General features: G+C 54.5%; 3 protein-coding genes and 1 long non-coding RNA gene across 5 annotated transcripts; 3 read left to right on the forward strand and 1 right to left on the reverse strand.

The window, feature by feature from the left end:
- Nucleotides 1-292: 292 nt before the first annotated feature.
- LOC112877522 lies at nt 293-1,746 on the forward strand. 2 transcript variants are annotated; one of them, XR_003225508.1, is made up of 2 exons: nt 293-774; nt 1,191-1,746. It is a non-coding gene; the product is annotated as an uncharacterized LOC112877522 (long non-coding RNA). The 2 variants fall into 2 exon arrangements; XR_003225507.1 differs by having other exon boundaries at nt 1,194-1,746.
- A 5,042-nt stretch (nt 1,747-6,788) lies between these two features.
- Nucleotides 6,789-8,702, forward strand: LOC112873244 (MAP7 domain-containing protein 1-like). Its single transcript, XM_025936247.1, has 2 exons — nt 6,789-7,312; nt 7,826-8,702. The coding sequence occupies exons 1-2, from the start codon at nt 6,789-6,791 to the stop codon at nt 8,700-8,702; spliced, it is 1,401 nt and encodes a 466-aa protein (XP_025792032.1).
- Nucleotides 8,703-22,533: 13,831 nt separating this feature from the next.
- Nucleotides 22,534-24,660, reverse strand: LOC112876612 (UDP-glycosyltransferase 73E1-like). Its single transcript, XM_025940755.1, has 2 exons — nt 23,005-24,660; nt 22,534-22,912 (listed from the first exon to the last, which is right to left on the reverse strand). Exons 1-2 carry the CDS (start codon nt 24,489-24,491, stop codon nt 22,882-22,884), a joined length of 1,518 nt encoding a protein of 505 aa, XP_025796540.1. The 5' UTR covers nt 24,492-24,660; the 3' UTR covers nt 22,534-22,881.
- Nucleotides 24,619-26,371, forward strand: LOC112873245 (probable 2-oxoglutarate-dependent dioxygenase AOP1; the record flags this gene model as incomplete). The annotated part of the gene is made up of 4 exons (XM_025936248.1): nt 24,619-24,736; nt 24,789-25,266; nt 25,493-25,817; nt 25,913-26,371. Coding segments are annotated over 4 exons (1,194 nt in total), but the record flags the coding sequence as incomplete, so codon positions are not given.
- Nucleotides 26,372-27,224: the final 853 nt, after the last annotated feature.

The raw sequence follows: 27,224 nt of genomic DNA on the forward strand, positions 1-27,224 counted from the left end.
AAAACGAGGCCCTTATCGTCAATTGGAGATCTATTCGAAGATACCAAACCCACTTGTCTCTATTCAAAGGCCCTTATTCTACTTGGGATTAATGGAGCTAATTCTCTCAATTTTATGTAATATGTTTTAATTAACGGAAATAGTGGCATCATCACTGGCCCATAATTGGAATCGGTGGTGAAATGGTTATCATCACCGGGTCATTGATTGGGCCGGCATTGAAAATCATTCCGTTAAAAGCCCGTCGTCTCCACCAGATGTCATTGAAAAATAATTTACCAGATCTCATTCTCTATGCGGCTGCCGGCCTTGCCCCAACGCCTGCCCCGAGTCCAGCTCGCCACCTACCCCAACGGGCCGCCCGTGCCCCGAGCTTGACGCCGCCCGCGCCCAGGCTCGCCGCGTTGCTCTTGAGGCGCTCCCGGTACACCCCGGCCCCGCCGGCGCCCCATCCCACCGCCGCCGCCATAGCGGGCCTCATCTTCCTGCCTGCCGGCGCTATTCCATCGCCCCGTTCAGGAACAGAACTGGCCTGTAGTTGACGTCTGCCACCACCTCCATCCACTCACTGCTGCCTCCAGCCCAGCTCCATGGCCTCCGTAGCAGAGCACTCCGCTACCAGGATGCCACCAAGATCACTCGACAACTGTTTTGCTTGCCCGTGGGAGGAAGGACGATGGCACGACGCACGACAGTCCCTCGCTGTCGGTCACCTTCACCGATTGTTGAGCAAGCAGCCAAGCAGCCGCCACCAGCCCGCCACCACCAGTTCAGGTATGCATCCATGGTGTTCAATGAAATGTCTGTGTAGGTGTATGCTAGAGAACAACAGGACAACATTTGACTTCAAAGCTGCCATGTGATGCTACGATTAGCAGGAGACCACCATGCCTACATGGCACACACCCAAGTTTAGGTTTTCCAGTATGTTCTCTTTATGATGTGATGGTTGATTATTTCTGCAGTAATAATTTCCTTTGTTTGCTTAGATATCATTCTTTAATTGCTGGAGCGGGGGTATGTTGAATTATGTTGGCGTTACTCTGAAACTTAATTGTAGTATGATGACATACTTTGTGTTTTATATCTTGGCCCAACATTCATCACAATTTTCAGCTTCTGAGCTAGCTTTATGCTTGCCACTTGCACCTGTGTTTATGAACCGGGACGCTGATATTTCAATGTTGCAGCAGGTTCATTTTGAGGCTTGAATTTGGCCCGCGCCAATGGCCACCTTCCCCGACTAAACACGCCGCCGCCACCACCAGCTCAGGTATGCATCTATGTTGTGCTCTGTATGCCTAGGGGCAAATGAAAGATAGACTAGACAAATGAAACGTTGGTCTCATGCATGTGTAAACATATGTGGGATTTGAAAAGGAAGCGGGCATGCGTGTGGTAAAGAATAAAGGTTTTGGTCTAAAAAAATGCAAATGGTTGGTCTCCAAATGCAAAGGATTTCGGATAATGTAATTGCAGTGCCTTAACTTCAGTTTTTAGTTTGCTTGATTTGCTTCAATTTGGTGATCTGGTATGAACAGTTAGCCAAAGATTATCAGAAAATGTAGGATTCTTACAGTGAAACATAATGGCGGTGCATTGAAGATGTGAAGCATCATATCAGATATTCATGTAAGCTCTTATTTGTTATAGGAAGCATTACCTTGTACTCAGATCCTTATACGGTATGCTGCTCTACAGATATTTTACTACTATCCTGAGCTGGAATTGTTTGTTTGGCGATCATGGATTATGGATATCTTATTGATTTAATTGCACCTGGTTTTCAATTTGTATAGTTACCTCAAATGTAAGAAATTGTAAGTATGATGCTTGTAACAACTGTGCACTTGTAAGTGGTGCATTGGTGAATTAGTTTTACCAGTATGATGCTAATTGATTCACAACACTTATATGCTGCCAAAACTTCACTTCATTCATTTGTGCTCCGTTGAGCAAACAATAACTTGGAATGAATTGGAGCAGTTAAAGTTTTGCGGAATGTGCTTTTATTGTGAAAATTGAGCTGGAAAAAAATATTACCTCAGAAAATGATTATCATTGCTGGCTCGTAACATGGACCGGTGGTGATAATGTGCATATCACTACCGGCCCATAGTAGGAACCGCCGGTGATATACACATTATCACCGCCGGTCTCTATTATGGGCCGGCGGTGATAACCTATTTTACACCGCTGGTTCAAAAACCGGCGGTAAAAAGTGGGTATTTTCACCGCCGATATTTCACCACAGGCGCCTAAACTTGCGGTGAAAATAGGTTAAGGGCCGGCGGTGTAAATCAATCTGCAGTAGTGATTCTCCCCTCCTTCAGAGAAGTAGTGATTCTCCCCTCCTTTAGAGCTAACACAGTTGGTAGCCTACCTCATTCACGCTACACAAACACATAGGAATGCCCTCATTGGCTTATTGCCACAACCATGAAATGTCCCTGGTATGGGTGCTCATAATACTTAGCACAAAGAGTGATAGTGTTAGGCTAGCTCTAATTAAGAGAGCAAGGTGTAGATATCTTGTGCTTGTTCTTGAGTGAACCTCGGCTGTAATCTCGGTGTGCCGGCCCCTTGGAGTCTTCGTGGCTCGTTGGCAAGTCTTCGACCGTCCAGCTTGGTGTGGAGCGGCGACGACAGCTTTGTGCGGGGGGCGAGAAGACCCCTCCTTCGTGGGAAGCTCTGTACTGAAGGCAGCATCAAAGTGACCGAGGACTTAGTGTGAGCCTTAGTGGCCGAGCCTCCGTGGCAAGTCAAGGGAAGTCCTAGAAGAGAATTGGTGACGGGAAAGCAATATTGTTTGTGAGTGCTTCAACAACGTGGACTAGGGGTGGCTTAGTGTGTACCAACTAGGACAGAGTTTATTGTCAACTAGGACGAAACCTTTGCTTTTGCGCATGACACGAGCTGCCTCTGCGGTTCTTGCGTCCATCCCCGCTGGTAGTCTTTGGTCCCGGATGAAGTCGATATAAGTCTCTCTCCAGACCTCTCCAAGCATTATAACCTCCCGATCAGGCTGTTGAAGGCCAGCATCGGTGGTTACCTGAGGCAAGGACTTGATGAATGGCTGTTTCAGCTCCTGAACGAAAACTCCCGCTGGAACTTGTGCACGGTGGATCCCAGCTTGGATAATATGTCCACGCCAACATTACGTTCCCGTATCACATCCGTATCACATGATGAACCTCCAGGCTGGAAAACTTATTTTCCAGCTTGCGAACTTCTTGTACATAGGCGTCCATTGTCTCCTTGTTGCAGTCCCACTCTTCGTTGACTTGCTGAACGACCAGAAGTGAGTTGCCGTATACAAGTAGTCGCTTGATGCCTAGTGATATCGCCAAACGTAGCCCGTGAACCAAGGCTTCATACTCGGCTTCATTATTAGATACCTCCGAAAAGATCTGGAGAACATACTTCAGTTGCTCGTCTCTCGGAGAAATAAATAGGACCCCAGCACCATCTTCATCGAGCTTTAAGGGACCCATCGAAATATATGGTCCAGTGCTCTGGCTTGTCAACTGGAGTTGGAATTTGGTTCTCTCGCCACTCGGCCACAAAATCGACTAGAGCTTGAGACTTGATTGCAATGCGTGGCTTGAAGTCGATTGACAAAGCCCCCAGTTCCACTGCCCACTTTGATATACGCCCCGTGGCATCCTGATTGTGCAGAATATCCGCCAATGGAAAATCCGTAATCACAGTAATCTTGTACTCGTCGAAGTAATGGCGCATCTTCCTTGATGTGATCAGTATTGCATATAAAAGTTTTTGAACTGCCGGGTATCGTACCTTAGATTCGGAGAGTATCTCGCTAATGAAGTACACGAGCCTCTGCACTCCAAACGCATGGCCCTCCTTGCTGCGCTCGACTACAATGGCACTGCTGTCAACACGAGTTGTCGCCGCAATGTAGAGTAGTAGATCTTCTCCCGATAGTGGTGCTGTAAGGACCGGAGGTGACTGAAGGTGTTGTTTCAGATCTTGCAGGGCCCGCTCGGCCTCCTCCGTCCAGTGGAACTTGTCCTGGCGTTTCAGGAGTTTGAAGAAGGGTAGTCCTCTCTCCCCAAGTCGGGAGATGAACCTGTTCAAGGCTGACATACATCCTGTTAGCTTCTGCACATCCTTGATTGTGCCCGGAGCCCCATGTCAGTGACGGCCGTAATCTTCACAGGATTGGCTTCAATTCCTCGGTTGCTGACGATGAACCCGAGCAATTTCCCTGATGGCACTCCGAAAACGCATTTAGTTGGGTTGAGCTTCAACCGAAACCTGCGTAAGCTGCTGAACATCTCTTCCAAGTCTGTAATCAGGTCATCAGGATTCCTGGTCTTGATGACCACGTCATCCACGTAGGCCTCAACGTTCCGATGCAGCTGATCAGCAAAGCATATCTGAATCGCGCGTTGATAGGTTGCTCCTGCGTTTTTCAACCCGAAAGACATAGTTTTGTAAGCGTATGTTCCGAACGGGGTGATGAACACTGTCGGAGGAAATCTCCAGCCGGGTGGCGGAATGCACCCGCCTAATCCTAGTTAAGGATGGGTTTGGAGGAGACTTAGGAGCGCTTGATCGATTACGGATGAACACAGGAAAGACACAAGGGTTTTAGAGTGGTTCGGGCCGTCGGAGCGTAATATCCTACGTCCACTTGGGAGTTGTATTTTTTGTGTAAGCCTGGATGTGACCTAGCTTGAGATGTAAGGATGGACCTTGTGTTCTAACGGGTGCACGTTCCCTTTTATAGTCCAAGGGAGGTGTTTACACCGAGCGGGGCCCCGACAGGTGGGCCCGGCCAATAGGAGCCTATTCTATGAGAGATATGGAGATCTTCATCTCCAGCTCTTCATTGTAGTCTTCCTGGTTGGGAAGTTGATGTGCGTATCCACAGCCTTGATATGGCCGTGTGCCGCCTTGCGGGCACAGTGACCGCTGTCAGTGTTAACCAACAGTGAAGCCGTGCTGCCACTGTTGGGTCAGAACCTGTCAGGCGAGGGAGCAGCGCTGACCCGCCGCGCCGTTGCCTCCACGCGCACTGTGGTAGCGCACGCCTCGACTCTCCTATTGCAGGCCATCATCACCCACGCGCGCGGCGCCGTGTTGGCACTGTACGCCGTCAGTATACGGTGATACGACGCGTCGCCTTGGAAACAGGTGGCTTACTGTGGCGTCAGCTCACCTACCCCGTGTGTCAGTGGCAGGCCATACTTTTGACTTGGGCGCACCTAGCCCACCTACCCGCATTTAATGCGGTAGTTGGCCTGGAGTCCCGCGAAGGACCTTCTGCCATGGGCACGTGGCAGGGCCAGCCCCGCTCCTACTTTGGAGGCAGCACGTGGCGGCACCGGACCCCTTCCCGGGGGGAGGGGGGTCCGGGCCCCCGAGGCCGGTCGGAGCGGCCGGGCCCGTGGAGGTCTGGCCCCCACACGTGGCGGCTCTGGACCTCCCTGGGGAGTCCGGGTCCGTGGGGGCCACCCGAGAGCATCCCTGTCTTCATGGGCACGTGGAGGCCCCGGACCTATAAGAGCATGGGGGCGATTCGAAGACCATGATCCCAGCTGTCAGGCCCGGGCCGAATGCCACGTCACCCAGAGGATGAGGAGGAGATTACAGATAGCGAGTCGCTAAGGGTCTGGACATCCTAGCAGGAGGTACCCCTGTCCGTATGTACCGACAGAGGCCCCCGGGCCCACCTCGGGTGAGGAACGAACCCGCAGTTGGGGCCATGTCCCAGCGTTGCGCCGGGTGGACAGCTTGCTCCCGTCGGGAAAGGGCATGAATGTATTTTCCCCCTTATCGGGATCCCCGAGGGGCCCGTCCTCCGCCCGCGCCGTGCGCGTCAGACGGTTCAGATTCTTGTCTTATTCGAGCCCGTCTCGCGGCTCGGGCGGTTCGGATTCCGCCTTTCCCCGCTGCCTCCAGCGGCCACTCCTTTGACTGGCGGGCCCGGGCCCACCAGTCATTGAGCGTGAGAGGAGGGGGCCTGGTGCAGGCGACCCTTCGGCTTCTCCTCGGTCGCCGCGGAGCTCGAGAAGCCGAACAGCCTTTGCATAAAAGGTAGGCGCCGAAGGGAATGGCTACCTTTTCGCTCTTGCCATCAACAGACGCCGCAGCGCCCCTTCGTCTTTGCACACACCTTGCAATCAGCTTTCTTGCGCTCGGCATTCCTTCTTCTTCATGTTCCCTTACGTTCCATCCCCCGCAAGCACAGCGCCCATCACCATGTCTTCGCTCACTTTTCCACGCCGCTTCCAGAGCCAGACCCAGCTGGACCTGGTGCGCCGCCTTCTGGGATGGACCGCGCCGGAGCACGCTAGTAAAATTAGGGCCGGCAAAATCCCCCTCCGCGACCTTGCCGCGGGGGAGTTCGTCCTCTTCAACTCGTACGCCATGTGCAGGTTGGTGCCTCCGTTCTCCTCCTTCTTCCTCCTGCTCCTGGAGGAGTTCGGCCTCCAGCTTCACCACCTCACCCCCACTCCGTCCTCCTCGTGGAGGTGTTCACCCACTTTATGGAGATGTTCGTGGGGGTCCGCCCCTGCACCGCCATCTTTAGGCATTTTTATGCCTTGGTCGGCACAGGGAGGAGCAAGCTCGAGGTCGGTGCCTACTACTTCCAGCTCCGGCACGGGATGGCGAACTTCTACATCAGCGCCTTCTCCAGCTCCAAGTGGGAAGATTGGCGTGAAGGCTGGGTCATTGCTAAGGCCGACCCCCACGACCTTCTGGAGCTGCCAACAGAGGGGCCTCAGAGTGACCGAAGCACCTGGACGGCCAAGCCGTCGATGTCGGAGGAGCTCTGCCCGGTGCTTGATCGGGTCAAGAATCTCTCCAAGAGCGTCCTGACGTCCCTGATGGTGCTGGGTGATTTCCTGATGCGGCGAATCGCTCCCCTGCAGCAGCGGACCAGGATGGCCTACATGTACACGGGGTCAAATGACTGCTACAGGATCGCGCGCGGGCCTGGCACCGTCTTCACCAGGGCGGAGCTGGAGGTCGCGATCCGGGGAATGACCGGCGACGCGTTCAGCCCGGAGTCCCTGGTCCCCCCGAGCGAGGTCAAGGCCCTGTGCGAGGACCAGGCGTTGCGGTCGTCAGTCCTGGCGTCAATGCTAACCCTCGACGAGGGTGGCCTGGCGGTCCGGCAGCTGGGAGGCGACCCTAATCGCGGAATTCACATCCTCGGCGCCTCCCCTAACCGCCAGCAGCGCACCAGCCAAGGTCCCGGGAGGTCAAGTCCCGGAGGTCCGACCCCCGCCGGGAAGGGGAAAGATAAGGTGCCGGTGCCGGAGCACCGCCACAAGGACAAGTGGGTGCCGCCCCGACCCGGAGGGACGACAAGGCGCAGGGGGCAGCCCCCGCGCGGAGTAGCCAAGCAGAGGGGTCCAAGTCCTGGAGGCTCCAGCACGGCGACGGCTCCTTCGTCGGGGAGCCGGCCCCCAAACGCCAGAAGACAGCGGAGGCGGAGAGGCCGAGCAGGGCTCCACCACCTCCACCGCAGCGCCAGCAGCCAGAGAGGAGATCGGAGGAAGCGCGGCATCTTTCTCCGGAGCAGCAGATTCCTCCGCCGCCACCGATGTCGCAGCGCCCAGTGACACCACCACCACCGCCGGAGCCGAGGCCACAAACCCCGCCCCCGCCGCCAACAATGCCAGCGGCCGGGGACCGCCACCAAAGGTCCGTGGGATCCTCGGCGGGAACAAAGGTCCCCCCAATCGCCCGGGGCGGTTGGGAGTGGTACGGTTTCGTGTAAGTGGTCTTCCTTGGAATTTTTTATTTCTCCATTTGTCTTCCGGGCCCTAACCCCGTTGGCGTATGACAGGCCCGCATCCAACGCGTCTGCCGGCGACGCTCCAGCTGGAGGGTCCAGCCCCCAGCCAGTACCTTCATCTTCCCCTGCTGGGGAGCCGGCGACAACTCCAGGAGGGTCTCCGCCCGCGCCAGCACCAGTAGCTACCGGACCCAGAGGTCCGGAGCCAGAGGCCACCACACCTCCAAGGCCCGAAGCCGCCCCCCAGGGCGTGGCCACCGGAGCTGCTGCGACGACCGAGGCGCCAGCAGCTGCAGCGGCGCCGGACGCCGTGGCGGAGTCCCCTCGAGCTGAGCCAGTAGCAGAGGAGGCTGCAACAACGACAGAGGCGGCAGCGCCGGAGGCTGCAGAGGTGCCGGAGGCAGCGGCGCCGGAGGCCGCAGAGGTCGCCAGTACCACCACCCCACCCGCGCAGGAGCAGGAGCCGGAGGTGGTGCTGGGGAGGCGCCTTCTCCCGAGCCCAGCGGAGATCCCCCTCCCCCGCCTCTTTGCCAAGAGCCAGCAAGTACAGGAGGAGCTGGAGGCAGGCATCCGCCGGGAGTGGGAGAGGCTGGACGCGGAGCGCCTCCAGCTCTCCGACTGGGAGCACCGCCTGGGGGACCGCATCAAGACCGTCTCTGCCCGCTACGCCGGGGAGCGCGCCGAGCTCGTGCTGGAGCGCGAACTCCTGCAGGAGCACCTGCAGAAGGCTCTCGACCGAGAGGCGGTAGCTGCCCAACGGGAGAGAGCGGCCGCACGGCGGGAGAAGCATGCCACCGAGCGGGAGCTCTTGGCAGAGATGTGGGTGAACGCGGCGGCGGATAGGGAGAAGATCGCCCTGGAGCTGGCAAACCAAGCCAAGGTGGTGGTGGAGGTGACCAAGGAGCAGGAAACTGCCCTTGCGGAATAGGAGGCAGCCGTGGCGGAGAGAGAGGCCAAGGTTGCCGCCCGGGAAGAAGAGGAGGTGGCCCGGCTCCAGGAGCTCCAGGAGCGGGAGGCGGCCGTGGAGGAGGAACTGGCAGCCAGGACCCAGAGGCTCCAGGAGCGCGAGGTGGCCCTCCAGAAGAAGGAGGCCAAGGTGGAGGAGTTCTTGGCGGAGCAGAGCGCCAGCATTGACCGAATCGTGAGGTGGGTCGGTGAAGTGAACCCCACCCTGGATGCACTTGGGCTAAGTCCCATCCAGGTCATGGAGACCCCACCCTCACTTGGAGCTGTCCTCCCGGCGCTGGATTTCACCGCCGAGCAACTTCGACACATGGAGGCCGCCATCTTCGACCTCCTGGAGACAAAGGGACGGGCGATCGCCCGAGGGATGGCGGAGTACATCCTTACCTGCCTTCGGAGCCACGACCTCTCCTGCCCACTGACTCCAATTTTGGTTGGTCCGGTCCCGGCGACGGCGGCCGCTGCACAGGAGAGCGTGCAGGAAGTAGCAGACATGGTGGCGACCCGTGTTCGGCGCCGTCCCGGACCTACAAAGGGAGAAGCCTCTTCCGGACCACCAGTTCAATAGAAGTAGTATCTTTTCTGCTGTTTTTTGTAATATAACTTTGTGATGTAACATAACTTTGAGCACATTATCAGTAATGCATCTAAGAGTTTCTTGCGTCCATTTGTTGTGGAAAAAGCGAAAAAAACTTAGGTGTTTTTCCAACTGTCGATCCTGTGACGTGTTCTCAAGCGTACCGAGGTCCCTTGGCCCCCTGGGAGGTAGTCGCGATAGGTCGGGACTAGATGCCATAAAACCGAGGTCCTGCATACGACTTAGGATCGACGCTTAGTAGACGTCCCCACGAGGTCCCGGACTCACAAGCGAGGATCTTCTGAGTTGCATAGCGAGTTAGAGCACCAGGGCCTAGGTTCAGGGATTAAAGGGGTCCCGGCCCCCGGGTCCGTGGTTCGAGGTACAACGATACTCGCCCTAGGGGGGCAGGGCATGTAGGCTTAGGGTACGGAACCAGGCTAAGCGGCTACACAACCCTGGACCCCAGCAAAGAACGAGCACGTCTCCCTGATGCCAATTCTCAAGTGTCTGGTTCCTTTTCTCCTTGTGAAACAGAGGTCCTGGGACAGAGACACAGCGTAGCAACTCAAGAAAGTCCTCGGGCATGTCACAGACGTGAAAGACCACATAGGGGGTTAGTGTAGCAAAGACAAATTAGAATCGCATAAACCTCAAGGATACACTGAGAACAAATCTTTCCTAAATGAATTGGTACAGAAGAATTGTGCGATGTACGCTAGGGGCCGGGTTTACGAGGGCGGACCTCCACCGCCCTGCTCCGCACAGTAATGCTGCCAATTACAATGGAAAATTTTCCCCTCAACTAGGCCCTAGGGATAGAACTTACGGAGGTGCTCCATGTTCCATGGATTAGGTAGCTGCATGCCTTCCTCCGTAGCCAAACGAACAGATCCAGGTCGGTACACCTTTGTCACCTTGAAGGGCCCCTCCCAGCTGAGGGAGAGTTTGTGCAGGCCTTCTCGGTTCAGGATTCGCCTTAGGACTAGGTCCCTGACCCGGAGCTCCCTACTACGCACGAACCGTTGGTGATAGCGCCGGAGCGCTTGGTTGTACCGTGCGTTTCGTACTGCTGCTCACCATCTTCGCTCATTGACGAGGTCCACGTCTTGGCGACGCTGCTGTTCCTGCAAGTCCTCATCAAAAGGTTGGACTCGTAAATAGCCCATGGTGATCTTCGGGGGAAGGCACGCTTCGGCCCTGTAGACCAGGAAGAAAGGGGTTTCTCCAATTGCCCGGCTGGGTGTGGTCCGGTTCCCCCATAGCACGCTCGGAAGATGGTCAGCCCATTTTGCGCCATGTTTCTCAAGATCGTAGTAGGTTCGGATCTTGAGCCCTCTGAGGATCTTAGCATTAGCCCGCTCAACTTGGCCATTGCTCCTGGGATGCGCCACTAAGGCGAAACAGAGCTGGATGCCAATGTCTTCATAGTACTCTTGAAAGTATTGGCTCGTGAACTGAGTCCCATTGTCGGTGATGACCCGTTTCGGGACCCCGAACCGGCACACGATTGGCTTGAGGAAGGCAGTTGCTGACGCTTTGGTGATGTTGACCACTGGGGTTGCTTCTGGCCATTTGGTGAATTTGTCAATGGCGACGTAGAGGTACCGGTACCCGCCAACGGCCCTAGGAAAAGGTCACAGGATATCCAACCCCCATACAGCAAAGGGCCAAGAGGGAGGAATCATCTGTAGTGCCTGAGCCAGAGTGTGTATCTGCTTTGCATGGAACTGGCGTGCCTTGCAGGACCTTACCAACTCAGCTGCATCCTGGAGCGCTGTCGGCCAATAAAAACCATGCCGGAAGGCCTTACCGACCAGCGTGCGGGATGAAGAATGACTTCCGCCCTCGGCTCCATGGATCTCCGCGAGCAAGTCGCGGCCCTCTTCCTGGGTGATGCACCGCATGAGGATGCCGTTGGCACCACGGCGGTAGAGATCCCCTTCTACCACCGTGTAACGCTTAGCCATCGGACTATGCGGCCAGCAGATGCTTGATCTTCAGGAAGGAAATTATCTTTCAGGTAGTCCCGGACCTTAGAGATGCATGCATCGGGACCTTTCTGAGAAATTGGGCGTGGCTCTCTGAGGTCTTCGAGACCCTCGAGGGGACACACAACCCTTGGCGGGCTCCATGGATGGAGCGCCGCCGGGACTGCTAGCTTCGAGGTACTAGTCCGGCCCCCTTCGCCCAGTTCGGTAGACTGGATGGAAGGCTTCAACAGACGCCTTTGGAAGGCGCCCTCGGGCACGGGTGCCTGAGTCGATGCGCTCGCGGAGAGTGCATCAGCTACTGAGTTACCTTCGCATGGAACATGTTGCAGTTCCAGCACCTCGAAGTCCTTCCCCAGCCTCCTCACATGAATAAGGTAGGCTGCGAGCTGGGGATTGTTGCAGCAACACTCCCCCCGGACCTGCCTGATGACGAGTTGGGAGTCTCCTTTAACCAGGAGCTCTCGTACCCCTAGGGACAGAGCCGCCGTGAGTCCAAAGATCAAGGCCTCATACTCCGCCATGTTGTTAGTGGCCTCAAAGTCGAGGTGCACCATGTACTTCAACTGCTCGCCATGTGGATCGATGAGGATCACGCTGGCCCCTGCCTTCTTGCTGCGGGCGGACCTGTCGAAGAAGAGCGTCCAATGGGGTCCGGTGAACACCGGAGCCCTAACTTGGGGTGAGGGGTCCGACCCGTGGTCCGGACCCCCCGACGTACTTGGGGTTGGAGTCCATTCCGCAACAAAGTCCGCAAGGACTTGGCTCTTGATGGCGTGGCGCGGCTGGAAGTCAAGTTGAAATCCTGCAAGCTCAGCTGCCCACTTGGCGATGTTGCCCGTGGCGTTGGAATTCTGGAGGATGGCCCTCAATGGGTAGGAGGTCACTACCACAATCTTGTGAGCCTGGAAATAGTGACGGAGTTTCCTGGACGCAACAAGGATAGCATAAAGGAGCTTATGCGTCTCAGGGTACCTGGCCTTTGCCTCATGAAGGACCTCACTGACGTAATAGACCGGCTTCTGGACGGTCTTGACTTTGCCTGTCGGACCTGGTCCTTCATCTTGCACTGGGGACTCACTGGCCCCCAAGTCGCTTGGAGTTTCCTTGGGTCGGGACCCGACCGGACCCCCCGAAGCTGGTCCGGTTGACACACTGGTGGAGGCGGGACCTCCTTCCTCAGCGAGGGAACCCGCAGGGCCCCCCTGTCGGAGCTGCTCGGACCTCTCAGCAACCAGCACCATGCTGATTACCTCAGTCATTGCTGCAAGATAAACAAACAGTATCTCACCTGGGTCCGGTGCAACCAGGACCGGCAAGGAAGTGAGGTACTGCTTCATCTTCTGGAAGGCTTGTTCTACTTCCTCAGTCCATGCGAATGGACCGGACCCCGCATCAGTTTGAAGAAGGGTAGCGCCCTCTCTGCCAGCCTCGAAATGAAGCGGCTGAGGGCTGCAAGGGACCCCGTCAACCTCCGTACGTCCTTGAGGCGTGCAGGGGGTCTCATTGCCTCGATTGCCCGGATCTTGTCCGGGTTGGCTTCGATCCCCCGGTGGGAGACCAGGAAGCCAAGGAGCTTTCCTGCCGATACGCCGAAGACGCATTTCTCGGGGTTAAGCTTGGTGGGGGTTGCGCGCAACTTGTCGAAGACTCGAGCTAAATTTTCTAGGAGGGAATCTGATTCTCTAGTCTTGACAACGATGTCATCGACATACACCTCAACTATATCTCTAACCAAATCACCTAGTGTGATGTTCATTGCACGAGCAAAGGTGGGTAGAGCATTAAGCAATCCATAAGGCATCACTATATAACAATAAAGACCGTCCACTGTTACAAAAGCAGTATGCTTCCTATCATCTCTAGCCATTTTGATTTGATGGAAACCAGAATAGGTATCTATGAAAGACAGCAAAACACACTCGGAGGTGGAGTCTACAATCTGATCTATTCGTGGAAGTGGATAAGGGTCTTTTGGACATGCCTTATTAAGGTTGGTGTAGTCGATGCACATCCGAAACTTCCGTTAGCGTTGGGGACAATAACCGGATTGGCCAACCACACCGCGTGGTAGACCTATTCGATGAAGCCAGCCCGCAGCAGCTTGCGGACCTCTTCACGGATAAAGTTTTGCCGCTCGATGGACTGCTTGCGTGGCTTCTGGCGGACCGGCCTGGCGTCGGGGCGGATCTTCAGATGGTGCTCAATCACCTCCCTAGGGATCCCGGGCATCTGCGACGGTTCCCAGGCGAACACATCGATATTTTCCCGAAGCAAGGCGATGAGCGCGCTTTTCTATTTCTCCCCCAGATTCCCACCGATGTGGGTGGTCTGGGAGGCTTCCAGCCCGACCTGGACGGTCTTCACGGGTACATCGTCCGTGCCAGACGGACGGACCTTGGACGCCTTGGCCAGGGCCTTGGCACGTGAGGATGAGGGGTCGGATCCCTCGGCACCGGCTGCGGGGGCAAGTCCTGTTGCCAGCGCGTATAGCTTTTCAACCGCCATGACGGCAGCGGCCCGGTCGCTCTGGACGGTGAGGACGCCTGCTGGAGAAGGCATCTTCAGGACCAGGTATCCATAATGGGCCACGGCCATGAACCGGTACAGGGCCGGTCTACCGATGATGGCGTTGAAGGGGAGGTTAACCTCCGCAACCTCGAACTGCACGTTCTCGGTGCGGAAGTTGTCCTCTGTCCCGAATGTAACCGGTAGGGAGATGGTCCCTACCGGGTACACTAGATCCGGGCCCACTCCGGAGAATGGGCGCGAAGGAGTTAGCCTGGACTCCGGGATCTGCAGGTGCTTGAACGCTGCATAGCTGATGACGCTGAGGCCTGCACCTCCATCGATCAGCACGTGGTGGAGGCGGACGTTGGCGATGGTGGGCACCATGACCAGCGGCAACACACCTGCGTTCGCCATGTTCTCCGGGCAGTCGGATGGCCCGAAGGAGATGGTGATGTTCTTCCACCGCTGGTGGTGCGCCGCCTTCGGCGTCCCCGGCTTCACCGACAGGACCTCTCGACGAAGGGTCTTGACGTCTCGGCAGGAGACGAGCTCCGAACTGCCGCCGTACATGACGTACAGCTTCTTGCAGCGCTCGTCCCCGCCGGACTTAGAGTCGGACTGGTGGAAGAGACCCTTGAGGTCTTTGTTGGGGGTTTGATACCCCAACTCCCTTTCCGTCGCGGCCGCATCGGCATCGGTGGCTTTCTCCTTACCGGACCGCCGTGGAGGGGAGGAGCCTTCCCTTGAGGCTTGGTCGCGCCTCTTGCTAAGGCGCTCCGCGAGCTTCTGGATCTCGCGGCATTCGGTGGCGCTATGGCGAGCCCCAGGATGAACAGGGCATGACCCGGGGTCGGTGCGCTGTTGTCGTGGGCGCTTGCCTCGGGAGTTTTGGCCCCCGATCGTCGCAGCAGCAACGGCCGGACCCCTGATCCGTGCCTTGTCAAAGCCACGGTTCTTCTTGTTCTTTTTCTTGCCGCTACCAGGGGTAGCGACACTAGGCCCGCTCGCCTGAGCGGGTCCTGCCTGGGTTGCAGAGTGCCATGCACGTCCCTCTACATCCCTGGCACATTTGTCTGCCAAAGTGAACAAGGTGGTGACGGTTTCCACCTGATGAGTCGCCAGCTTCTCCAGCATCTTCTCGTCACGGACCCCCTGGCGGAAAGCCGTGATGATAGACGCGTCGGAGATACGTGGAATGGTTCCACGCACCTTGGTGAAGCCAAAGATGAAGGTCCGGAGGGTTTCTCCGGGTTGTTGCCTCACGGCGTGGAGGTGGGCCTCCACACCATGCTGCTGGTACGCACTGGCGAAGTTCTCCGTGAACTGTGCGCAGAGCTCACCCTAGGACTGGATGGTCCCTAGAGTGAGGTTCATGAGCCAAGTCTGGGCTGGCCCGGTCAAGGCTACATGAAAGTAACTTGCCATAACGGCTTCGTTACCTCTAGCCGCCGTGATGGAGGTGATGTAGACCTGCAGGAATTCTGACGGGTTGGTGGACCCTTCATACTTTTCCAGCAGGTGGGGCCGAAACTTGGACGGCCAGGCGACCGCATGAAGGTGGTCTGCAAGCGCTGTGCAGCCCACGCCCGACACCGGTGCTTGAGCGAGTCCTTGCGGCCTGGCCACGGCCGCATCGAGCTCGGGCGCAAGATCCCGACCCTCAATGTTGAGTCGTCGGTTGCGCGCCCGCTCGATGGAGACCCGGGCGTCCTCTCCCGCATGCCTGCGGTTGAGCTCCGCCCGGAGGTCCTCGGTCCGTGCACTCCTTACTGATGGTGAGCGCACAGAACCGGATGCGCCGCCCTGACGACGGCGTTGCCTGGACACAGAACCCCCCCCCCCCCCCCCGCTGAGCCTGGGGAAACTTGCGCCAGGTTGAGGAGGCGGTCGACGTCATCGCGCCATTGCCTCTGGGCGTCAGGCGAGGCTGCCTCGCCAGGAGGGTTGCGAAGCAACTCCCTGGTTGCCACGAGCGGCCCATTCGGTGCAGGCACCGATTGGGCCACTGAAGCCCGCTCCATAGGACGCTGCGAAGCAGCACGCGCTGCTGCCCTGGATGGGGGGCGGCGCGAGGCCCGTGGCATGGAGGACGCCATATCCTCACCCATCAGGAGGTCGTGGTGACCATTTTCCTGCGCCATTGCGGTCTTGAGCTTCGATCGAGCGCAAACCAAACCTAGCCCCCTACCTGGCGAACCAAATGTCGGAGGAAATCTCCAGCCGGGTGGCGGAATGCACCCACCTAATCCTAGTTAAGGATGGGTTTGAAGGAGACTTAGGAGCGCTTGATCGATTGCGGATGAACACAGGAAAGACACAAGGGTTTTAGAGTGGTTCGGGCCGCCGGAGTGTAATACCCTACGTCCACTTGGGAGTTGTATTGTTTGTGTAAGCCTGGATGTGACCTAGCTTGAGATGTAAGGTTGGACCTTGTGTTCTAACGGGTGCACATTCCCTTTTATAGTCCTAGGGAGGTGTTTACACCGAGCGGGGCCCCGACAGGTGGGCCCGGCCAATAGGAGCCTATTCTATGAGAGATATGGAGATCTTCATCTCCAGCTCCTCACTGTAGTCTTCACGGTTGGGAAGTTGATGTGCGTATCCACAGCCTTGATATGGCCGTGTGCCGCCTTGCGGGCACAGTGACCGCTGTCAGTGTAACCAACAGTGAAGCCGTGCTGCCACTGTTGGGTCAAAACCTGTCAGGCGAGGGAGCAGCGCTGACCCGCCGCGCCGTTGCCTCCGCGCGCACTGTGGTAGCACATGCCTCGACTCTCTTGTTGCAGGCCATCATCACCCACGCACTGTGGCGCCGTGATGGGACTGTACGCCGCTTGCGCACAGTATACGGTGATATGACGCGCCGCCTTGGAAACAGGCGAGCTTACCGTGGTATCAGCTCACCTGCCCCGTGTGTCAGTGGCAGGCCATACTTTTAACTTGGTCGCACCCAGCCCACCTACCCGCATTTAATGCGGTAGTTGGGCTGGAGTCCCGCGAAGGACCTTCTGCCATGGTCACGTGGCAGGGCCAGCCCCGCTCCTACCTCGGAGACGGCACGTGGCGGCACCGAACCCCTTCCCGGGGGGAAGGGGTCCGGGCCCCCGAGGCCGGTCGGAGCGGCCAGGCCCGTGGACATCTGGCCCCCACACGTGGCGGCCCCGGACCTACCTGGGGAGTCCGGGTCCGTGGGGGCCACCCGAGAGCATCCCTGTCTTCATGGGCACGTGGAGGCCCCGGACCTATAAGAGCATGGGGGCGGTCCGAAGACCATGATCCTAGCTGTCAGGCCCGGGCCGAATGCCATGTCACCCAGAGGACGAGGAGGAGATTACGGATAGCGAGTCGCTAAGGGTCTGGACACTCTAGCAGGAGGTACCCCTGTCCGTATGTACCAACAAACGTGGTTTTTATTTGATCTTCCTCCTTGAGCGCAATCTGATGATACCTCGAATAGCAATCAAGGAAGCAGAGGAGTACACAACCCGCCGTCGAGTCGACAACTTGATCAATGCGTGGTAACCCGAAGTGATCCTTTGGGCAATGCTTGTTGAGATCGGTGTAGTCAACACACATTCTCCATTAATTATTCTTTTTTCATACAAGGACGGGGTTAGCTACCCACTCTGGATGGATTACTTCTTTAATGAAGCCACACGCGAGGAGTTTAGCTATTTCCCGTTTGATTGCCTCACGTTTGTCGTGAGCAAACCTTCGAAGGCATTGCTTTTTGGTCACAGCCTGTGCATTTACATTTAGACTATGCTCGATCAGTTCCCTGGGCACCCCTGGAATATCCACAGGTTTCCACGCGAATATGTCTTGGTTAGCCCGAAGTAAACTGACGAGCGCGAATTCCTATTTCTCATCTAAGCCTGCACCGATAACGGCGGTCTTGGATGAGTCACCCTCGTGGAGTTGGATCGTCTTGAGGGCCACGTCGCCGGTCGACTGGATGCTCGACTTGCTGGCCTTTCTCGTAGAGATTTCCAGCCCGGCCTGGGAGAGTTGTTGCGCGGCCGCGAGTACTTCTCCTGAAGCATCTAGCACACGTGCAGTCGAAGCATACTGGATCGCTTCCTAGTTGCAGTCATACGACTTCAAGTCGCCTCGGAGAGTGAGTACCCCACTTCGTCCTGGCATCTTGAGAAGCAAAAAAACATAATGCGGCACTGCCATGAATTTGGCCAGTGCCGGTCTGCCCAGTATTGCATGAATTTGGCAACTTCGAATTTGATGAACTCGGTGCGGTAGTTCTCCCTCGTGCCTAAGGTGACCGGAAGAACCACCGTGCCAAGTGGATGCGCCACATTACCTGGGACAATGCCGTAGAAAGGAGACTTACTTGGAACAAGCATGTCCGTAAAGTCCAGGCAAATCTTTCTCAAAGTGCTGGCGAAGATGAGGTTTAGACCACTTCCGCCGTCGATAAGTACTCTGGTGAGCCTGACTTCTGCCACCACCGGGTCCAGGACCAGGGGGAACTTGCCGGGCTCCGAGAAGCTTGTCCACGGATCGTCGCGTGAGAACGAGATGGGGACCTCCGACCAACGGAGTGGTCGTGGTACCGCCAGCTCGACAGACATGATCTCTTGGAGGAGCAGTTTCTGTTCCCGCCTAGAACTGAAGTCCTCATCTCCCCCGAAGATGACGTTGACGGTTTTCGAGGCATCCTGGAACTTCGCGTTGTGCGATTTGTCCCCTTGGTCATCCTCTTCGGGTTCTTTGTCCGCTGGATTGTTCTTTTTGCCACCACCGGGATTGTTGAATGTCCTCCGGAGGTGGTAGCAATCAATTGCCGCATGATTGGCACCTGGATGGCATGGGCATTTCTTCTGCAGGAGCTTTTCGAACTCCTCCTGCGTCGTAGTCTTCCTACCTCGCGAAGGACAATCCACAGCCGCGACGAGGTCGTCTGGCTTGCGCTTTCGGGATGGATCCAAGTAGTCTCGCTGGATCTTGTCGGTACGACTGTCGTTTGTGTGCCTCAGGTTGCTGTCATTGCGCCTCGGGAACCGCTCCCGCATCTTTTCCTCCTGCTCGGACCAATCATGCATCATGTCACGAAGCCTTACAACAGTTTTCGGTCTGTTCCGCCCAAGTCTCTGTAGATGCCTGGGTTGGTGATGCCGTTGTAGAAGCAGTCGATGATGTCTTCCTCCGAGATATTCGCAATGGTGGCGCGCACGTTGAAAAAACGGCGTGTATATGACCGTAGGAGCTCGTTACGTTCCTGTTTACATTGAGCAAGATCGTGACGAGTACCTGCACGGGTGATCGCCCCCTGGAAGTTGTCGATGAAGACTTTCTTAAGCCGCTCCCAGGAGTCGATCGAGTTGTTGCTGAGGCTCTCCAACCACGTAAGCGGCGCAGGGTCCAAAGCCATCGGGAAGTAGACGACCTTGGTGATGTTGGAGCCCCCTGCGACTTCAATGGCGGTGGAGTAACAACGTAGCCATTGCTGATGAGCTTGCTTACCATTATACTTGGTGATCCCAATCGGATTGAAGCCCTCAGGGTACTTGTAACTGCTGAACCGTGCGGTGAACGCTGAAAAACGGTCGCTGCAGTCGGTACCCTCTGTCTCGGCCACTTCACGCTCTCTACGCCTGGAATCGATTATGGATCGCACATCGCGCCCTTCATTGATTCGCTGGCGCAGGTCTTTTGGAGGATTCCGATAATTGGCCTGTCGCGGGTTGCCCCCTGGAGGTGGCTGCTGCCTCCCGCCAGTGGTCTGACTCCACGAGCGTTGTCGTTGTTGTTGCTGCGATGAGGTCGAGGATGGCCGCCTGCCGTTCGACTGTGAGCCTGGCTGCGGCTTTCGCCCACGTGTTCTTCTCTGATGGTGGACGCCGGGTTTTGTTGGTCGAGCTGAATCCAAGCCCTCTGCGCGTAGCGAAGTGTTTGACGCAGGTTTGGATCGTTACTGCGCTCGAGTATAGCTGTTACCCTGGCGATGTTGGGCACCGGAGTTCTGAAGCCTCGCTCGCTTACGGCAGCGAATTCGGCGTCTAACTCGCGATGCATAGATCGCATGCGCTCGTTGACCCTCCTTCGCCGGACTACGCGAGCTCTGTTCCTGGCCCTCCGTGCCTCACGATCGACGTCGTTTTCGTCGCCGGCATTGGCTGTGGCCTCATCTTCGGATATCACATCAAGTTCGACGATGGGTAAATTGCCATCATCCTCACCCTCCTCCGCCATCAGCACCTGGCGGGATATGAGCTCATCAGAGCTCGCTTCGACTAGCTCGGTCGACTCCTCTGCCACGGTGGCTAATGGCCTGCCCTCCAGAAAAGGCAAGGGCTTAAGGTGTGCCACAAGTCGGTCTGCATCCTCGAGTAGGTCAGAGAGTTTCATGCCCTTCCAATGCACGAAACGACCCTCTGGAGTGGAGGTGATCATCAGACCGTTGTCACCAAGACAACCCGCAGCTCCCCGACGTGCGGTGGCTTCGGGCTTTCCGATTCGGAGTAAATAGTCCAAGTCCTTTTCCAATGCGGAGAGGGACTCGGAATCGTTGGCCTCCTGATGATCAGTGGCCAAATTGCGTAGACCGAGTCGCGATCGGCTACGCAAGTCCTCAGATTGGAAAGAGTCCAACCCGAGCAAGGTTGTTGCAGCGCTGGACGGAGTCGCATCGAGAACGGACTCCTCCTCGGTCCTCGTAGCGGAGCCATGGGTTGACAAGTCGTCGAGATTATCGACAAACTCGTCGAGGTCGCTATGAAAACTCACCGCGAGAGTTTTCGGCTTCATGTCGATGATGAATCGACGAAAATTGCCCGCACCATCTGCGACGCAAACCCACGAGCCGAAAACGAACGTCGTGCCCTGAGGGGGCACAGCACTGATGAACTTGAACAATGCCATCGAGTTCGCCGGTGGATCTTCCATGCGCTCCCCTACCTGGCGCGCCAGCTATCGGTGTTTTACCGCCTGCCCACCAAGGGGTATGCCCAAGGTGGTAAGTTTTAGGTAGAGTGACGCCGAGATCAGGAACTTGAAGGTGCAAGGAACACAAGGTTTAGACAGGTTCGGACTGCGATGTGTGTAATACCCTACGTTCTGTTTGGTGGTTTGTATTGCCTTGGATGTTGATGTTATGTTTTGAGGGGGTCACTGTCCACCCTTATATATCTGGGTGGACAGGGTTACATGAATCCTAGTCCGACACTAGTCTAAGAATCGTACTCGAGTACAACTCGAGTAGTTTCTTTCTGTAACGGTTAGTCCTACTTCGCATGTGAGTAGAGTACAACACAGATAAGGTATAGGACATGTCCTATCCTCTAATCCTGTATGAACTACGTTATGTACACAGTCCCGTAGTTCCGGATCTGACACCAATACCATGGATAAATCCTTACGTTAAGAGTTTGCTTCCTCTCATCCCCTCTTTACGTTTCTGCATTTCATACTTGCAACTTGTGTGCCTTTACTTTCTTAGTGTAGTATCTTGGTAGGATTGGCTATAGATTGCAAAACTTGTTTGGGATAAGGGTTTCACACTAGATGAACCATAATTGCACATCTAGATTGTATGTTCTAAGGCTTTAGTTTGTCTAATTCACCCCCTCCCCCTCTTAGGTTACGAGCACTCGTTTCAATAACTCGTAACAATAATTTGTGAATTTGCTTAGTTGATGTGATATATCCCATTCTTGTATAACTTTGGTTCTCAGATCTAAACTTTCTCATTTTGCACTTTTTTATGTTTAATAACTCCTTGCACTTTATTTATAACTTCATTATGTGTGTTTATGTGCTTTGATATGATATGAATGTTATGAACCCAGTAAGAAAATGGATTATTCTGTGCATATTTGAAATGTACATCAGGCCGATGCCAGGATTACTTTCTCTTCAATTGAGTTATATCTGCTTGCTGTCCAGTGTCAAGTCGTGGGTTTTTAGTGAATTGTTTACCCACAACTTTAATTTACAGCAAAGAGCTAGTTCAATTGTCTCCAGTGTTTGGGATGGCTCTTCCCAAACGTTTTGCCTACCTGTTAAAATTTGTAGGCTAATCATCATTATTCTGGGATAGCCATCATGGTGGAACAGTCATCGACCTTTTTTAAAAAAAATGAATAATAGACATGCATGCCCACTGTGCGGTAGCTCCCTCACCATTTTCCATCAAAATTTAGAGATATATATAATTGGAAAAGGTCCATTTTACTCCCTTCAGTAATTCATTTTATCCGCTTAACCCTCTGAGCAAAATTTAGGCTCAATTTACTCCTTTAACAATTTCAATTGTCCAATCTACCCTCTAATGATATTTCTCTTTTTTTCTCCGCGTATGAATTGAATTTTAAGTTCAAATTTTGTGTGTGGATAGAGAAATGATGTCATATGTTAAAAAAATATATTAAAAACTTTTCATGGTTATTTTCATAATTTGGAAATAGTTAACATAAAATTTATGAAAAAAATACAATTGTGCATGAAAAATATTAAAAAATTATAATATATTTTTCTAGCATAGGGCATCATATTATAAGTTACATTGCAAAATTTAAAGTTCAAATTCCACTTGTAAGTGGAGAAATAAAAAAAGAGAAATATTGTTAAGGGGTAGATTGGACCAATTGAAATAGTTTGGGTAGTAGTTTGAACCTAAATTTTGTGTAGAGGGTTAGGTGGACAAAGTGAATTGTTGAGGGGAGTAAAATGGATTTTTTCCAATATAATATTGAAAAATAGAATAGAAAATGTAGTGGTGGATTGTTATTTTCGATAACCGCCACAGTTCCGCTGGCGTGGTAGCTAAATTACGTGGCCATGCTCTAAACATGCAAACATCAGATAATTAAAGAGATCCACCAACAAACAGCACTAATAATGAGGTACACGTCACGCTTCAAACCCATCGTCTGACGTTGTTGACCCACAAGCATACATGGGTTTTAGATTAATCCCAACTAGTAATCAATAAGTTTTTTTTGAAAAGATAAATCAACCCTAAGTTTATTGCAATAAAAGTACTTTCTTGCACGTGATGCTTCCACCTCCGAAGCTTCAATGAAGGATGCCACCAGCTACTCGCTTCAACTTCAAGCCACAGCAGTGAGGCTTTGAGGAATCCTTCAAACAACAAAAAGGTCATATCAAAATTTGCTAGCAGCACACTGCATGAGCTCAGATAATCAAATGTGAATTATAGCAGTAGTACTTACTTTTGGGGGGTGCTGCTATCATGCCGCTGCTGCTCTGTTCTTGCTTGCACGAGGTCGTCGATCAGGCTGTGCAGATCGCGGTGAGAGGCGCCGCCTTCCGCCATGGCGGCCCGGGCCCGGGCGGAGAGCTCCTTCACCCGTCCCCACGCCGCGTCTCCCCCGCCTCCAGGCTCCATGAACTTGGTCACCGCCCGGGCCACTACCTCGGCCGGGACCAGGTCGTTCTCCTCGGACCTGGTGCTCCGCACCCCGGCGCGCTCCGGGAACAGCCGCTCCCCGATCGCCAGGACCTCGGTCAGCAGCCTCTCGATGATGAACTGCTCGAACACCATCGGCCACGTCAGCGCCGGCACGCCGGCGCTCACCGTCTCCAGGACGGAGTTCCACCCGCAGTGGGTCACGAACGCCCCCACCGCCTGGTGTTCCAGGATCCGCGTCTGCGGCGCCCAGCCCTTGACGACCATGCCCCTCTTCCCGACGCGATCCATCCACCCGTCCGGCGGTGACCACGTTTCGTCCCTGATGACCCACAGGAACGGCTTCCCCGAGGCTTCGAGCCCGAGAGCCAGCTCCACGAGCTGGGCGTCGGAGACATGGGTCAAGCTGCCGAAACACAGGAACACAACCGATCGAGATGGCATTCTATCGAGCCATTCGATGCACGGCGGCGAGTGTCCCGCTCCTGCGCCGTCTCCTGTTGCTGTTGCCGGCGGTAGCGAGAGGGGGCCAACAAAGTAGGAGGGCCTCGTCTTTATACCGCTCGTGAAAATCTCGCAGTATCCTTGCTCCAGGTCGAAGAAGGTGTTCACGGCCCGGCCGGCACACCTCTTCAACATTGAGGTGAGCCGATCCAGGACGGGGCGATCTATGACTTGCTGGCTCCTCACGAACTCAGGCAGCTCCGTGTGCGGGATCAGTATGTCGCCGCCGCCGCCAGCTCGAGGCAGAGCCACCACCCCTCCTCCAGCGGCGCCATGGATGTCAAGATCCGTGAGGTGTGAGATGGCCGTCGTCGCGAAGGTTCCGATGACTTGGAACGCCACACACGGCACGCCGAGGTCGGCGGCGATGTCGATGTTCCAGAAGAAGTGCATGTCGCTGATGATGGCGTCCGGCGAGTGCTCCCTGATGAGGCTCTCCTGCCCGGGCCTCATCAGGGCCTCGTCGAAAGCGACGGCGTCTATCCGCCACGCGTCCGCGGCCTTGACGGTCGAGAGGTTCTCCACCCCCGGCGGAAGGCCATTCACCACTGGGAACGGATACGTCGCTATTCTCACCGCCGTCGCGCGGCCGGAGCTCTGCTGCCGTGCAAGAGCTGACTGCACGACCGCGGCGTTCGCCGTGCTGACGGCGACGGTGGCCTCGACGATGTCCGGCCGCGCAGCCGCGAGGTGGACGGCGAGGTTGGTAAATGGGCCGATGTGACTAGTGGCGAAGAAGGGCATGAGGAGGATGCGCAGCTTCCTGCTGTGGACAGGAGAAGCCATTATTGCTCACTAGTGCAGGGTCTTGGTGGAGATCTCAGTGTTGGGACTGTTACGAAAGGTCCCTACAACTTCAGATATAATATAGAGGAAGCTGTGGTGTACTAGGGCAGTCCCAACCATATGAGTGGGAAAGTTAATAATACGAGCTACCTACAGTATACTGCTAGTTGTTGACACTGAGTCACTGACAAACTATCCAATTATTACTCATACTTACGAGACACCGCAGCTGATAGCAACAGCTGATCCTCATCCGCAGATCCAGACTGTGATTTTTATATACATATCGTTTAGCTAATAAGTACTCCATAGACAGGACGAATCATCAGGAGCCAACAAGGCCTAAGCATCAAGAGGTTTCTTCACAAGCCGAAGCCATAGTGCCTGAGGAACCTAGGCAAGGAGTAGAAGCAAGCAAGCTCATGGCGATTCCCAAGGTCGACCTGCGCGCGCTGGATCCCAGCAGCCCTGGGTGGGCCTCAGCCCGTGCTGCGGTGACCGCGGCCATGCTGGAGAACGGCTGCGTTGTCGCCGCGTGCGACACGCTCGGCCCGGGGCTCCGGCGGGCCTTGTTCGAGCGTGCCATGCCGGAGCTCTTTTCGTTCCCTGCCGAGACCAAGCAGCGGAACGTCTCATCCGACGCTGCGCTGAGGGGCTACGTCGGGAAGCTTGCCGGCCTCGACTTCGAGAGCTTTAACGTCGCAGCGGTCACGGATCCCAGCAGTGTCCGCGACTTCAGCAGTATCTTCTGGCCGCGAGGCAACCCGGAATTCTGGTATGCCCACTCAGGTTTCTTCATTTAATTTCTGAATTTCCTGTCAGGGTCGTTCGGTTTGAAAAAGATTGGAGTCCCAACGAGTCAAAATCTCTCTCAATTGTCTCCAATCCCACTCAATTCCCTTGGAGAGGGGATTAACAAAATAGGACCTTATTGCTTTATAATTTACTGAGTTTGTTGGTGCAAAAATTCTCATGTCGATCTGCATGCCGCTTTTCTCCAGCGACACAGTTATCTCGTTCGTCAGTACCCTGCTCAAACTGGAGCATACGGTGGAGAAGATGACCCTGGATGGCCTCGGCGTCCGGGAAGAGAACATTGCCGGCCACCGCCAGACGCTCACTCACAGCCTTCGCCTGTCACACTACAGCGTGCCAGAGGAGCCGAAGATGGGCGTGACCCTGCCAAGGCACACTGATCCTAGCTTCACGACGGCGATCGTGCAGCATGAGGTGGAAGGCCTCGAGGTGCAGGCCAAGGATGGGAGCTGGATCACCATCCCTCCCGAGGCGGACACGATCACCATCATCGCCGGCGACCTACTCACAGTATGAATCGATCGTCAATCCCCTTCTTTCTCAGCTCTCTGTTCTTCGGTGATAAGTGTGCACTCTGAACCTGACCCCACCGTCATCTCGATCAGGTGGTAACAAACGGGAGGGTACCCGCGTGCATTCACCGTGTGAAAACGGCGAGCAATCGCGAACGCTTCTCGGTGCTGTTCACCGCCGTGGCAAAGAACGGAGCTGTATTGAGTCCCATGGATGAACTTGTCGACCGGGACCATCCTCTGATGTACAACCCCTTGAAGACAGATGAGTACGTGGTGTTCCGTTACTCGGAGGAAGGGCTCAAGGTAAGCAATCCATTGGAGGAGTTCTGCGGAGTGCACAAGAGTGGATCGTCCACGGAGTGATCGTAGCCCTACTCACAATGTCATGTGGCTACGATCTGTCCCTAGAGTTGTTGCTTTTAATTTCCTACTTTCTGATCAATGAATGGCAAATATCACATATGTAATGAATAAAATGTTCCTTGTTTATGTATTGTTCTCATGGGGGAATAATGTTGAGAAAACTATTTTGTACCATAATTTCAGACAGTGCCGAGCCAGTTAACTGAATTATCTATTACAAGGTGTGTGGAAGTTGACCTGTTGTAAGCGCTAGGGCTACATGCCGTCTCTAATGGTTGAGCTAGTATAATAATAGCTCTAAATTTGTCAATCTCAAAGAATAGATAGCAAAAAGATTATATTTTCTCATCTAGGGGTACGTTAAATAGGGGTACATACGCTATTTTCTCATCTCCTTAATCTATCATAAAAATGCTAGGATGCTCTAGATTATAGGACGGCGGGATCGGAGTATGTGAATCGATTGACCCGCATACACATAAACACCTCTTATACAATTATTTCAATCCATTGTATGGCCTAAACTCCTTGATGCCATGAAATTTGTTTCTTGTCATATGGTATTATATATATGGACATAAGTCAGGCAACATAATTTATGCATTTGGATTTTACACCTAATACGATCACTAAGCTTGTACATAAGTCAACAAAATATCTTCTTTTCTCAGATTTTCAATTATAAACCTACTTATCTATTTGGTTCAACTAATGACATCAATCAATCAATAATAGTTTTCTTCTATTTTGGTGGTCGAGCAAACACTAGCATCATACGTGTATAATTGATATGCTATTATAAAATTGGATCCTTGAGTTATATTGGTCTTGGTTCTGTCAGTTAAGTTGGGAAAGTATTCAGGAGAACTATTCTATTGATGATTTGGAGTCAGCAGTGATGGTTTTCACCTTGAAGACTTGGAGGCATATCATCTCCATGCATGGTGAGTTGTGTGACATCTTCACGGATCTTTAGAAGGCGTTAAACTTGAGAAAGAGGAGGTGGCTTGAGCATAATGATTATGATTTGACTCTATAT

This window comes from Panicum hallii, chromosome 9, assembly GCF_002211085.1.
Source record: "Panicum hallii strain FIL2 chromosome 9, PHallii_v3.1, whole genome shotgun sequence".
Classification (NCBI taxonomy): Eukaryota; Viridiplantae; Streptophyta; class Magnoliopsida; order Poales; family Poaceae; genus Panicum; species Panicum hallii.

What these genes read in the sequence shown, in the direction of transcription:
- LOC112876612 (XM_025940755.1), bottom strand. Translation starts at nt 24,491, where the DNA reads ATGGCTTCTCCTGTCCACAGCAGGAAGCTGCGCATCCTCCTCATGCCC. An exon ending in GATAGCAGCACCCCCCAAAA is followed by an intron (nt 22,913 to 23,004) that starts GTAAGTACTACT and finishes TGTTGTTTGAAG; the next exon opens with GATTCCTCAAAGCCTCACTG.
- LOC112873244 (XM_025936247.1), top strand. Translation starts at nt 6,789, where the DNA reads ATGTCGGAGGAGCTCTGCCCGGTGCTTGATCGGGTCAAGAATCTCTCC. An exon ending in GAGCACCGCCACAAGGACAA is followed by an intron (nt 7,313 to 7,825) that starts GTGGGTGCCGCC and finishes GGCGTATGACAG; the next exon opens with GCCCGCATCCAACGCGTCTG.